Genomic DNA, 13,956 nt, shown 5'->3' with positions numbered 1-13,956 from the left:
GAAGATCTATTTGCTACTACAGTCTGAACCTTTCAGGCATTCCTACTCTGGTCCTCCACATAAAACAGAGGAAAATACAATAAAGCTCCCTGTATCATCTTGTTTCAAATGAAGCAATAAGGATACAGGCCACATTGTTAAGTGTGCTCCTGTTAGACAAATGTTCAATACAAATTGAAGTTAAGGTCAGATTGGTTTCCAGATTTGGAACAACTGTCAAGGGAGAGGCAATGATGTAATGATTTTGTCACTGGACAAAGAATCCAGAGACCTGGATAATGCGCTGGGAGTCTGGCTTTGAATCCCACCATAATAGATGGTGAATTTTAAATTTGAATGAAAGAAAATCTAGAATTCAAAGTCTAAAGCTGGCCATTTAGCTGTTGTTGTGAAAACCCAGCTTGCTGAAGTCCTTTTGAGGGAGAGACACATACCCTTAGTTAATCCATTTTATGTGTAATTCCTGACCTACAGCGGTGTGGCCGATTCTTTCCTGCCCTCTGAAATGGCCGAGCAAATCACTCCGTTTTTAAAACAGCGAAAAAGCCTCAATAAAGGAAGAGAAAAGAATGGACCATCTAGCATTGGAAATGACAGTGGCAGAACAGCCTTGTGGACTCTGCAAAGTCCTCTTCGCTACATCTGGAGGCTAGTCCCAAAGCTGGGAGAGTGGTCTCAGACTACACAAGTAATAGCCTGAGATTGTCTTGCTTAAGGAGTCGTACCATGCCATTTCCCAGACCACACCATCACAATCTCTGGGTATGTCACATCCTGTTGGCAGGTTGAACAGCGTTTCATGGTGATGCTGAGAGTGACAAGGGCTCATGAAAACTCTTGGTTGTGGACTTCATGTCCAATCACTAAGGGTGGTTCAGCAGCACCACAACTGACCGAACTGGTCAAGTCCCAAAAGGCATTGCTGCGAGACTGGATCTGTGGCTTGTGGTTAAAAAACCAACAAGAGGGAAAAGCAAACATAAAGCAAAGAACCATGGATGCTGGAGATTTGAAACAAAAATAGAAAATCCTGGCACAATCCAGCAGCATCTATGGGGACAAAGCAGAGTTAACGTTTCGAGTCTGGGGACGGGATAAAGGAGAGTATCCTTGATCCCATCCTCGCCAAGCTGCCTGCTGCAGATGTATCTATCTATGCACAATTACTTCACAGTCTTGGTGGTGACAAATTCCAGCCTTTATATTGACAATATCTTTTACAGTGCTGTATGGCACTATCACCATACTGTATGGGATAGATTTCAAACAGATCAAGCAACTCGAGACTGGGCTTCCATGAGGGGACGTGGACCACCACCAGCAGCAGAACTGTACTCCGACACAATCTGCAACCTCATGGCCTGGGATATCCCCGACTCAACCATTACCTTCAACCCAGGGTGTTAACCCTGGTTCATTGAGTGCAGGTGGGCATCCCAGGAGCAGCACCAGGCAAACCTAAAAATGAGCTCTCAGCTTGGTGAGTCTACAACACGCTTGCATGCCAACCCACATTAACAGCAAGTGATAGATAGAGATAAGCAATTCTACAACCAATCCATTAGATTTAAGCTCACAGTCCTGCCTGATCCGGTTCAGTTGAATGTCCAGTTGTGTACAACAGAACAACTCAGTGAAGGAGGAGGCTCCACAAATATCCCACCCTCAAAGATTGGAGAGTGCAGCAAATCAATGGGAAAAGTAAGGCTGAATCATTCACAGCAATCTTCAGCCAGAAGTGCAAAGTGGATGATGCATCTCAGCCTTCTTCAAAAGTCCTCAGCTGCACAAATGCTAGGTTTCAGCCAATTTGATTCACTCCTCGTGATATCAAGAAACAATTCAAGGCATTGTTTACTGCAAAGCCTATGGGCCCTGACAACATTCTGCAATAGTACTGAAGACTTGTGCTCCAGAATTTGCCACTCCCCAGGCTAAGCTGTTCCAGTACAGTTACAACACTGGCATCTATTCAACAATGTTGAAAATTGCACGGGCACGTCCTGTACACAAAAAGCAGGACAACTCCAACACGGCCAGATAGTACCCCATCAGTCTACTGTTGATCATCAATAAAGTGATGGAAGGGGTCATCAACAGTACTATCAAACAGCATCTGCTCAGCAGCAACCTGCTCAGTGTTGCCCAGTTTGGGTTCTGCCAGGATCACTCAGCTCCTGATAGAACATAGAACATGACAGCGCAGTACAGGCCCTTCGGCCCTCGATGTTGCGCCGCCCTGTCATACTAATCTGAAGCCCATCCCACCTACACTATTGTCCATTTGCCTGTCCAATGACGACTTAAATGCACTTAAACTTGGCGAATCTACTACCGATGCAGGCAAAGCATTCCATACCCTTGCTACTCTCTGAGTAAAGAAACTACCTCTGACATCTGTCTTATACCTTTCTCCCCTCACTTTAAAGTTGTGTCCCCTCGTGTTTGCCGTCCCCATATTTGGAAAAAGGCTCTCCCTGTCCACCCTATCTAACCCTCTGATTATCTTGTATGTCTCTATTAAGTCACCTCTCAACCTTCTCTGTGACGAGAACAGCCTCAAGGCCCTCAGCCTTTCCTCGTAAGACATTCCTTCCATACCAGGCAACATCCTAGTAAATCTCCTCTGCACTCTTTACAAAACTTCCACATCCTTCTTATAATGCGGTGACCAGAATTGTACACAATGATCTCATTATAGACTTGGTTCAAACATGGGCAAAAGAGCTAAATTCCTGAGGTGAGACGAGAGTGACAGCCCTTGACATCAAGGTTGCATTTGCATAAATGTGACATCAAGGAGCCCTGGCAAAACTAGAGTCACTGGTAATCTGGGGAAAATTCTTTACTGGTTGGTGTCATAACTGTTTATGGGCAGCACAGTAGCTCAGTGGTCAGCACTGCTGCTCCAGGGACCCAGGTTTGATTCCAGTCTTGGGCTACTGTCTGTGTGGAGTTTGCACATTCTGTCCGTGTCTACGTGAGTTTCCTCTGTGTGTTCCAGTTTCTTCCCGCAGTCCAAAGATGTGCAGGTTAGGTGAATTGGTCATGCTAAATTGCCCACAGCATTCAGGGTGTATAGGTTAGGTACCTTAGTCATGGGTAAATGTAGAGTAATATAGTAGGGAAATGGGTTTGGATAGGTTACTCTTCAGAGGGTCGGTATGGACTTGTTAGGCCAAATGGCCTGTTTCCACACTGTGTGGTTTCTATGATTCTGTGATCTGGCACATAGGAAGATTATTGTGATTGTTGGAGGTCAATCATCTCAGCTGCAGGACATCTCTGCAGGAGTTCCTCAGAGTAGTGTGCTAAGCCTAATCATCTTCAGCTACTACATCAAACCCCCTTCAGAAGTAGAGATGTTCACTGATGATTGCACAATGTTCAGCACCATTCACGACTCCTCAGACCTGAAGCAGTCCATGTTTAAATTCAGCAAGACTTGGACGATGTTTAGATTTGGTCTGACAAGTGGAATGTAATATCCAGGCAATGGCCACCTGCAACAAGTAAAACCTAACCGTCTCCTTTTGACATTTAATAGCATTACTAAACCCTCACCCCACTATCAACATTCTCAAGGTTACCATTAGAGTGGTGCTGGAAAAGCACAGCAATTCAGGCAGCATCCGAGGAGCGGCAAAATCAACATTTTGGGCAAAAGCCCTTCATCAGGAATACCTGATGAAGAGCTTTAGCCCGAAACGTCGATTTTGTTGCTCCTTGGATGCTGCCTGAACTGCTGCGCTTTTCCAGCACCACTCTAATCTAGAATCTGGTTTCCAGCATCTGCAGTCATTGTTTTTTTACGTATCAAGGTTACATTGATGAGAAACTGAACTGGACCCGTTATGTAAATACTGTAGCTATATTGCCTCTACTGTTGTTGTGTCAAAATCCTGGAACCCATTCCCTTACAGAATTGTGAAGGTGCTATAGCAATGATGTGGAGCTGGTTGGACAATAAATACTGGCCCAGAAAGCAACGCCTTTCAGTGTACTCTCGGTCATCAGTAAAGTGATGGAAAGTCTCATTAACTTGAGTGAATGAAGGAAACGATGTAACAATCACAAATTGGCAAATTTATTTCTTTGTGATACACCTTGCATTATGAGTAACAGAATACACAGATGAATTGTTTATTAAAAGACACTGTGGAATGGGATTTTCATTGCTGAAGCCATATGTCGCAGTCAGTAGGGAAAAAAAATCAAGACAGCGTGATAGGGTAGTCAGAGAAAGAAGATGAACTTTCATGTGACAGAACATTGTCATTACTGGTGACATGTCTGCTCAGGAGAGTATGTGGCCTCGCACTTTAGTCAGAATGTTTGGCAGTGGTAAGGTTGGGTGTGCACATGTGAATCATGTTTACTTTTAGAAGTTCATGAAGTAGAAGGGAGTAGGGGAGAATCAAATCACTGATTAATTTGAAAGCTGGGATATAAGTAGAGTACCTGGAGTTGTAAGTTGTGCCTGAAACTGGTTCAGATCTGAATTGGAATCAGACGGAAAGTCTGATTACATGGAAAATTCAATTGAAGAGCAAGGGAAAATACAGTCCTGATGGGAAAACCTCTTCTCAGATTCATGCCAAGAGAGATTTTGGGCCTTTTACAAGTTCTGAAAATTCAGGTCAAGAAAGACATACTCTTAAGAATAGGGAAAAAATTATTAATTAGATTTGTAACTAAATGAAATGGGAAATGTATTTAAGTTGTATAAAGTTTTGAACATTGTGTGAGAGATTCCTTAAGGAGAGAGAAGTGGAATAGCTCCCTTGATTCTGGAATATCCACTCCACCCTCCCCCTGCCCCCTGACCTATCACCTTCATCCCCTCCCACCCCACCCCATTGTACTCTATGCTACTTTCTCCCCACCCCCACCCTCCTCTAGTTTATCTCTCCACGCTTCAGGCTCTCTGCCTTTATTCCTGATGAAGTGCTTTTGCCCGAAACGTCGATTTCGCTGCTCGTTGGATGCTGCCTGAACTGCTGTGCTCTTCCAGCACCACTAATCCAGAATCTGGAATGAACCACTTGAGTTTGATTTTCCATGTGCTTTATTGTCTCTTGTGTTTGTTCTACAAGGTTACCACAAATTACACGTTAGTGTTGAATTATCAATCCCAACAATGCTGAGAACTGCATTCTGTGACTGTACAATGCTGTTTCTGTTTTGTTTTAACACCAGGGCAAAGCAACTAGCACAAATCCAATTGCCAGTATCTTTGCCTGGACGCGAGGGCTGGAGCACAGAGCGAAACTCGATGGCAATCAGCAACTTAAACAGTGAGTCTTTTCTGCTTCTCAAAGGATTCAATGTATTGAGAATGCTCTGAATTTTATAGGGAGACAATAACTGCATTTATTACTCTAACTATTACTCTGACTAGTCGTGTATGCTTCGCCTAGTGAATATAATGGGGAAGTATTCGAGATCTGAGGAGCCTTTTGTACGTATTGTAGTGCAAGTGCTGATTCTATTTGTTTTAGATGAATGAAAATAGATGGATGGCACCCTGTCACTTCAGGCTACAAATCTGCTTTCTGATCACTCCAGTGAACCATTCTGAAAAAGTTCACAGTCGTACAAGATACTCTGTTCAGATTGAACTGGCTTTCCCATCAGATGAGATGAGAAAAGGCAGTCCCCGGTTTGTGAATGGGTTCCTGAGGCTGTTTGTAAGTCGATTCATACACAGGCTAGAAAACAATGCAGAACAGTATAAAATAACCATTTGTAAGTACAGGAACTGTTCGTATGTCAGATATTTAAAATTATACCCTTGTTTAAGGTCGCATTCATAAGTACAAGCATTTGAAAGTCAAACATTCGTAATCCAGGGATCCCCTGTATCATCATCTTTAAAAATCCTGGCTCTGCTATGATATAACCTTTCTTTGTCCAAACTCAATCCTTATTACTTATAACATCAGTTATCTCCTTCCATTATGTATGAAAATCTCACATTTCACAAAACTTGTGGAAGTGCTGTATTGGCTCCATGACTGAAATATAAATATTGACAAAGTGAATTTCATTCTCATCGTGCATTAGCTCACTTCGGACCCAGTGACAAACTCTGTCCAAAGAACAAGGCATTTGCCAAAGCAGCAGCTGAGGAGGACTGTCCAGTGTGATTGCCCACTGCGAAACTGGGTCCTCAATCTAAGGGAGCTGCAGCCATAAACTCTTTTGAATTGAATTGAATTCACTTTATTGTCACATATGCTTAAATGAGTACAATGAAAAATGTATAAGTCACCATTTACAGCATCTTAGTACAGAGTGTCTAGGTGCAATCCTTACTTACAGAGTAGAGAAATGAAGAATAAAATGTTACATTACAGCCATACAGGGTATGACCATGTCATGAAAAACAAGAAGCATCACAGGCCTTCTCCAAGGGCTGTCTGCAGCAGACCAACGCCGGGAACCTCCACGTGGTATGACCACTGGCTGTCACCATGCTCCGCACTGGGCCACTGGTCGCTGGTATCCCCACTTTCTGCGATTCTGTGACTTGGTGCATGAAGGATTCTGTTATCATTGCAGTCATTCATATTTTGTCATTTATTCTATATATCATAGAGTCCTACAGCACGGAGACAGGCCCTTTGACCAAGATGTCCATCCACACTAATCCCATTTCCCTGCACTTGGCCCATATCCTCCTAAACCTTTCCTATCCATGTATTTATCCAAATGCTGTTTAAATGTTGTTAATGCACCCACCTCAATCATTTTTGCTGGCACCTCATTCCATATGTGTACCACCCTCTGTGTAAAAACATTTGTCCCTCAGGTTCCCTTTTATTCTTTCCCTTCTAACTTTAAACTGATGCCCTCTAGTCCTTGATTCCCTAACCTGGGGAAAAAGACTGAATGCATTCACCCTATGCATGTCTGACATGATCATATACACTTCTGTCTTAAAGGTTTACTGATATCCTGGAGCAGGTGTGTGTAGAAACTGTGGAAAGTGGTGTCATGACAAAGGACTTGGCAGCTTGTATTCATGGGCTGCAGAAGTAAGTCATTGTTTTTTTTCCCTAATGTAGTCAATCCTAAATCTAAAATCAGTTCAAAAAGCTTCTAACCAAACCAATCGTAAAGGAATCCAAAGTGAGGTGTGATCTTGGATAAGAAATTGGTTTAGAACAGGAACATGAGGAAACCCATGAGAAGTTTCACAAGATAAATATTGCACTCATATTATTCGAATGAATGAATGGCATGAATGATTTCATTGTCATGTATATTTTGCAGTGAGAAAACGGTAAAATACAGTGAAAGGCTTTTCCACTGTTGCCACGATCGAGTGCCATTTTGAATAGTATTACAACTAAGAAAAAAGTAGAAGGATGTAGCTTAGAGTCTATCAGCTCTGAACCAGCTGATCATCGACAACACCCATGCTGCCATCCTTCCTCCTCCACCTCGCCACTGTTGACACCGCACCAACCAACGCTGAAGTCCCTATTCTTCAGGCGTCATCTTGTGCTGCTGGGCTGATTCTCCTCTGTCATCGCCTCATCTGCTTCTGCACCAGACCCACCAACGTGAGAGTTACATCTCTCATCGCTTTGCTGACCTTGATGGTTGCTGTGATGATGCCCTTCTGCCACTGATTCGCCGCTGCCAGTGCCAGGCCCAACCAATGATAAAGTTGCCAATCATCATGTACCATCTTTCACTGCTGGGCCTAAGTCACCAATGCCGCCACCACCAATGTAGCAGCCACTGCCAAAATCAGAAAATGACGAAGGATGACATTATCTTATTATATTACCTTATATAGATTCCATTAGGGCTCTCTTCCTCTATAAGTATTGTCTAAGTGACAGGTGCTGGAGTTGGAACTCAGCGAATTGAAGGCCACTTATGATCTGGTTCGGAAATTGACTGAGCAGATGGGAGACCACAGTAAAGAGGATGGGAAGGATCTCCAGTTAGCAGGATGTGACTTGTAGAGTATAACAAAGATCTGTGTTGGGACCTCAACAATGCATTTACCCTGTAAAAACCCACACAATGCCATAGTTCTAAATTTGTTGCTGGCACAAAGATTTGGCAGGTTCAGCAATGCAGGTTTTCCACAATTTCATGATAATGGCGTGCACCAAATCTTGATGTTGGGAATTGATGACAAAAGCACGCCAATAAAGACAGTGTAGTAACATCAGAAGAATGAAGTGAGTGAGGTTTGAGGGTAATGGCAGCTATATCACTTCCAATGTGGGACCATGTAACAAAAGAATTATACAAAGAATTATGGATTGTAGGCAGTTTAGCCTAGAGTTTAAGACAAAAGGTATTGATGTTTTGTAATGTATTAGTCAGATCACACTTAGAATAATGTCATTTTGAGAACTGCAGTAAAAGGAAAGATCGGTGAGAAAAGGCAAGATATTGAACCTCACAGATGAGACAAAAGGCAACTAGTGGGGGGAATAGTAAAAATGTACTTGAACTATTAGATGGCATATAGAAATGGAAAACACATTATTAATTCAAAGTACACCAAACTTCAGGACTGGAGCACACAAATGGAGATTCTAAAATTAGAAATTTAAATTATCTATTTAGGAAATCTCCTTTTGATGTTTGGTGTGATCTGCTAATGCACAACACATTGGAATAGTTTAATATATAATTTCAAGTCATACTAGGCAAATAAATATACCAAATATTTATTGATTTGAATGAACTTTTTCCCAACTTCAATGCTATTCTGTGCTGTAGCTATTCTGTGCTGTAATAAAGAGCTTCTTGAGAATTATGGTTGTTACATTTGTCTCTGTAGGTTCCTACTTTCTGTCTCCTTTATGAAAAGGGGATTTACATTTGCTCTGTTCTAATCTAATGGAACCTTCCTGAATCGAAGGAAGTTTGGATAATTAAACCAATGCAACATCTACCTTAGTAGCCACTTCTTTTAAAACTCAGAATGAAGTTCATCAGGATCCAGCCCACAGTTCCAACAACTCACTCAGGATCATTGGAACTTTGAGTCATTCCTTGCTACCATTTCTTGGACTTGGAAGCTGTCCGCCTCTGATTGGTCAGCTCACGCTGATGACCCAGGTCACAAATATCGAGGCCTGTGAGAAGTTGGGAAACATGCTCTTGCTTGCTTTTCTGCTCTCAGTGTGATCTACCATGTTCAACCTCACACTTTTCTTTTGAAGAAACAGAAAATCACACCATTACTGTGGTAAAAAGCTTGATGAGCACTCAAAAGTAATGTAACACATGTAAGCTAGTGGCAATCCAAAATTGTGAGCGCATTTTCCTTTTTTAAGGAAGAATTTAAATGCAGCCCATATACAATTTGCTCCATTATTTCATGTTGATTTCTTACTTTCAAATTGTTAGTGCATTCATGCCTCCTGCTGGCTTTGTTAATTGGAATGATTATGGGACAGAACAATGGGCCATAGTTGAAGCTGGGTATAGTTGTAAATTCTTAAATTCTGTTGTTTGTGTTTGAGTTGGAAATGAACTGAGTGTTCAAAACATGTTACTGCAATTTTCCACTAATGTTCTGTCATTTCCTCCATTGCTAGTATAAAACCAGGGCAGCATTATGTGTACACTGAAGAATTTCTTGATGTCATCAAGGAAAACTTGGACAAGAAACTTGGACATTGAAAATGAACAAGCACATTGAAGAGCCTTCAGGATTCATTCCAAGATGAATGTTACCCAATATTGTTCTGTGATGCAGATTTAAGCTACTGAGACACTGGATTATTCTGCAATAGGATTATTTCTGTTACATGTTTATTTAAACATGGGTCTTACTTCAAATGAAAAAAAAATCATTTTCAGTTGCTCATAATTCCTTCCTTTGTGGCAACAATTTTCACTGCAGAATAACCAATGGTTTCATACAGTGTCAGTGTTTGTTATCTGTAACACAGAAGTGAGCCCTATTGCAACTTCTCTTTATATCAATAGAAACTTTTCAGTACCCATTGAAACTTTGTACTTTGGTTCATTTTAAATTTTAAAAAATCTGTGTTTTTGAAATGAAAGTACTTAAACTGTAGCACAGTTCAGATCAGCTGGAACTACAGACTACAGCAACTATGTAAATGAGTGAGAAGCTGGTGGTACATAGCCCACCTATACTTAAAATGGCAGCCTCAACAATGAGAATTGTAAAATACTGACAATTAATTTTAAATGTCATTGACTCTGTGTGTGTGTGTGTGTGTGTGTGTGTGTGTGTGTGTGTGTGTGTGTGTGTGTGTCTGAGGACATTAAAATAAAATGTTTTTATGGCTATTATGCTCTAATCTGTAACTCCTTATCATCATTCATCACCTACACAAAGCATCCGAGAGAAAAAAAAACTAGGAGCAGTTGTAGGCCATTCAGCCCTTCGAACCTGCTCCAGTGTTCAAGATCATCATGGCTGATCATACAGCTCCACACCCTGTTCCTGCTTTCCCCATACCCCTGTAATTTCTTTAGCCTTTATTTTTAACTCTTGAAAAACATTCAATGATTTGGCCTCAGCTGCTTTCTGTGGTTTCTCTAGTTGAACTGAACTAGAGTAATAGTTAATATTAAACTACACCTAAAACATTATGATCGATTATAGAAAATTAATGGTTGCAGGGCAGTGATATTGAGTGAAACTGATCGTCACTGCTGAAGTGGAAGGATGATAATTAGATATGGAATTTTCTGCAATCTGTAGCAGGTTTTGCTGAAGTCCTTTCTCCAAAACATTGCCACAGCATCTTGTCTCTGGATATGGCAGGCAGTTGGTGGAGTCAAAGGAAGAGTTTCCAATTAAAAGGATCATGAAATGTTTAAAGGCTTAACGGGTGATAGATGTTTGAGGTTGTAGCAAACAAGAGGGTGGAAAGGGTGAAATAACTCTACAGAGGCTGGTATCCCGTCACCAAGTCACCCTTTATTTACACATGCATAGTATGTGACACTGCTCTGGCTTCCTCAGAGTCAAAAAGTGTGGTGCTGGAAATGCACAGCAGGTCAGGTGGTATCTGAGGAGCAGGAGAGTCTGCCTGACCTGCTGCCCTTTTCCAGTGCCACACTTTTCGACTCTGACTCTCCAGCATCTGCAGTCCTCACTTTCTCCTGGCTTCCTCAGAGCCAGTTCTCAGTGTGAACAGAATCTCTGACTCTCCTGTTTGTATCTGTCAGCCATGGCTCCCTGAGCAGAACAGATTAACAGCCCCAGTCAGGGAACTCATATTCTGAGATGTCCACCTGGCTGACCTTGTTACAATCACTACACAGTGAACACAGAAGGGCTGCTTGCTGGGTCTCCTACGCTTGTGTGGAGTGTCTGTTGCAGGATCTATGAAATTTTCCCTCAGCACAGGAAGAGGAGGACAACCTCTACAGGTATGGATGGAAGTTGCCAAGAAAGCCAAAAGTAAAAGTGTGGAATTTCCAATCTGGAGATGGAGCACCAAGAGGATCCAGGGCCTCAGGAGCGCAGACAAGCTGAGAGAAGAGGTAATTCCAGAGCAAGCCTTTGACTTTTCCAGCATTCTCCTGTGAAGATCTCCTTAGAACAACATGACTTGAACCCTCTGTCACGTGTCTCGCAGAGAGTATTTGATGGTTATTTGGATAGAACTAGCACGCAAGAGAATGGGGGAGTAAAGCAGAAGGATGGCATGAAGTAACGATGCTCGTTTGAAGAACTGGTGCAGGCACAGTGGGCTGAATGGTCTCCTTGTGCATTGTAGCAATTCAGTGATTCCATCTGAGCAGCCAGCATTTTCACTCAGCCTCAGCCTATTGCCTTCTCATATCAATGTCTTGCGGTCACCCTCCAGCAATGTTGTTCTCAGCTATCCATGCAAGCCATTAACAACATTGAGCAATTCTGCTTTCTCTCCTTATGGGAGGAGAGAAAATCCAGTCGGGAAAAACAGAGAGCCACCATTAACAGCATATCGGCACGAGTGATTCAGAGTCACCTGGCTGCCTGGGAAAAAGGCTTTATTGCGGAAGGCTACAGATGGCAGTAGTGGCCTGCTATGAAAACCAAAGCCTCCTGAGGCATTGGAGCTCCGACATAGTGAGAGAACTGATCTTTTACAGATTGAGGATCTTGTCTCCTTTGGCTGAAGAAAGTACAATTAAATCTGTTGTGGCACCTCAGGCTGCTGGTATTGTTAGAGTCAGTGTTGCAGCCCTTTTTCACTCCTCATCAAAAATGAATTTCTTCCTTTCGAGAGTCATGAATCTGTCAAATTGTTGATGGCAGAGTGCTGTCGAGACAGAGTTGTTAAGTGTGTTGACAGTTCAGATAGATTTTTCATCAGTAAAAGAATCGAGGGTTACAGAGGAAAAGGCAAGAATGTGGAGTTGAGGATAATCAGATCAGCCATGATCTCATTGCATGAAGGAACAGATTCAATGGGCTGAATAGCCTGCTTCTCCTCTTTGGTCTTATGATGTGCCAATTGCTTCCATGCCGTCACAACAGAGTGATGCAGCAGGAAGTGAGTGAAATTCAAGACCAGTGGAGAGCCTGGCAAGCACTGAAAATACTGTATGAAAAGGAGTGTGAAAGCAGTCATCTCTCACCCAGCCATATTCAGGGCTCCGCTGTTTCACTGATCAAAGACCTTCCAGCCTGTCACTTTCATTGAAGAAATATTGCTCACTATGTACTTATCTGGCCGATCTGGTGAATTGTTGACAGTTTGGGCAATAGATCTGCAGCCTGTTGAAGGCAGGAACCTCAGTTAATAAAGTACTTAATGATATATTGGAATATTCAAGTAACTTACCCAATAACTCCGTGGGTGTTCTTCACTTGCCTTCTAAGCAACTGGGGTGAAACCGAGAAATAGTGGCATGATGATGACATATTCTGACTCGATCTGGATTTGACTCTACTCGTACTCAAACTGCCTCCCCTTGCCTCCGAAAAGACCTCCATCAAAGCTGCATCAACGTGTGAATGCTGTGGAAATCTTTTTTTCTCTAATTATTGATGTGATGACAGTTCAATAAATAGCAAAAGCAAAAGACTAAAAAGTGTGTTCTACACTCAAGTGACTGATCATGATTTGGAAGGACTAGCGGAACATTTTGATTAGATTCTGACCTGTCCATTATCTATCTGGTATTTATTGTTTCCTCTTCCATTCATGTTTGAAGGTCAACTATGGGAGAACCACAACTTCTAATTTTCTCAGAAATACTAATTAATAATTCTAGAATAAATATGATCTAGTTCTTTTTATTGTTTTGAGATGGAAAAGAAAATCAGATTGGATGGAAAGCGAGTGATCTGGTGGAATTTAGCTGTTTCCTGCTGGACAGATTCAGTTAAAATGATCCCAAGGTTCTTTTAATAAATAACTTTATATGAGGCTTCTTCATTTGTCCTAAATATCCTTCATTAAACCAAAGCTCAATACAGCAATATGTAGATTGGTAAATGAAGAAAAGCCTTCTACATCTGTACCAATTTTAAAGCAGCTTCTGGCAGCAAAATTATCAAAGCAGACCTTAAAGTACATCTAAAATAAAAGCAAAGTGCTGGAAATACTGGAGATTCAAAAGTTAGAAGTGGAAAGTGCTGGAAAAACACAGCAGGTCTGGCAGCAGCTGTGGAGAGAGAAAAACAGTAAACATGTTCTAAAGAAGAGTCGGATCTGACTTGAAACATTAACTTTCTCTCCACAGATGTTGCCAGACCTGCTGCCTTTTTCCAGCACTTTAATTCTGTGTGGAAAATGTACCCTCTCTCCAAAACATCCATTCTGAAGCATGTTAACATCCATTTATTTGCTTTCCAGCTTACTGAAAGATAGGATAGAACAAAACTTCCATTTTACATAACGGACCTGCAATGTTGCATAGTTCCTCAAATCTAATTAAAGATACCAGAGAAGAAATGGAACTCCCGTTACCTACATGGTGATGACTCATGGTTGCCTC

At 41.8% G+C, this 13,956-nt stretch overlaps 1 protein-coding gene across 1 annotated transcript in view; it reads left to right on the top strand.

Moving 5' to 3' along the window:
* Window positions 1-13,385, top strand: part of LOC140483617 (isocitrate dehydrogenase [NADP], mitochondrial-like) — an 89,385-nt gene extending 76,000 nt beyond the window's left edge. Inside the window, exons 9-11 of the mRNA XM_072581897.1 lie at window positions 5,200-5,297; window positions 6,948-7,040; window positions 9,579-13,385. Coding sequence (XP_072437998.1) covers window positions 5,200-5,297; window positions 6,948-7,040; window positions 9,579-9,663 — 276 coding nt within the window. The 3' untranslated portion in view covers window positions 9,664-13,385. The remainder of the gene's footprint in view (window positions 1-5,199; window positions 5,298-6,947; window positions 7,041-9,578) is intronic.
* Window positions 13,386-13,956: the final 571 nt, after the last annotated feature.

Source organism: Chiloscyllium punctatum, chromosome 2, assembly GCF_047496795.1.
Source record: "Chiloscyllium punctatum isolate Juve2018m chromosome 2, sChiPun1.3, whole genome shotgun sequence".
Classification (NCBI taxonomy): domain Eukaryota; kingdom Metazoa; phylum Chordata; class Chondrichthyes; order Orectolobiformes; family Hemiscylliidae; genus Chiloscyllium; species Chiloscyllium punctatum.
Note: the sequence above shows the minus strand (reverse complement) of the source record. Positions and strands in the feature narration are given on the sequence as shown.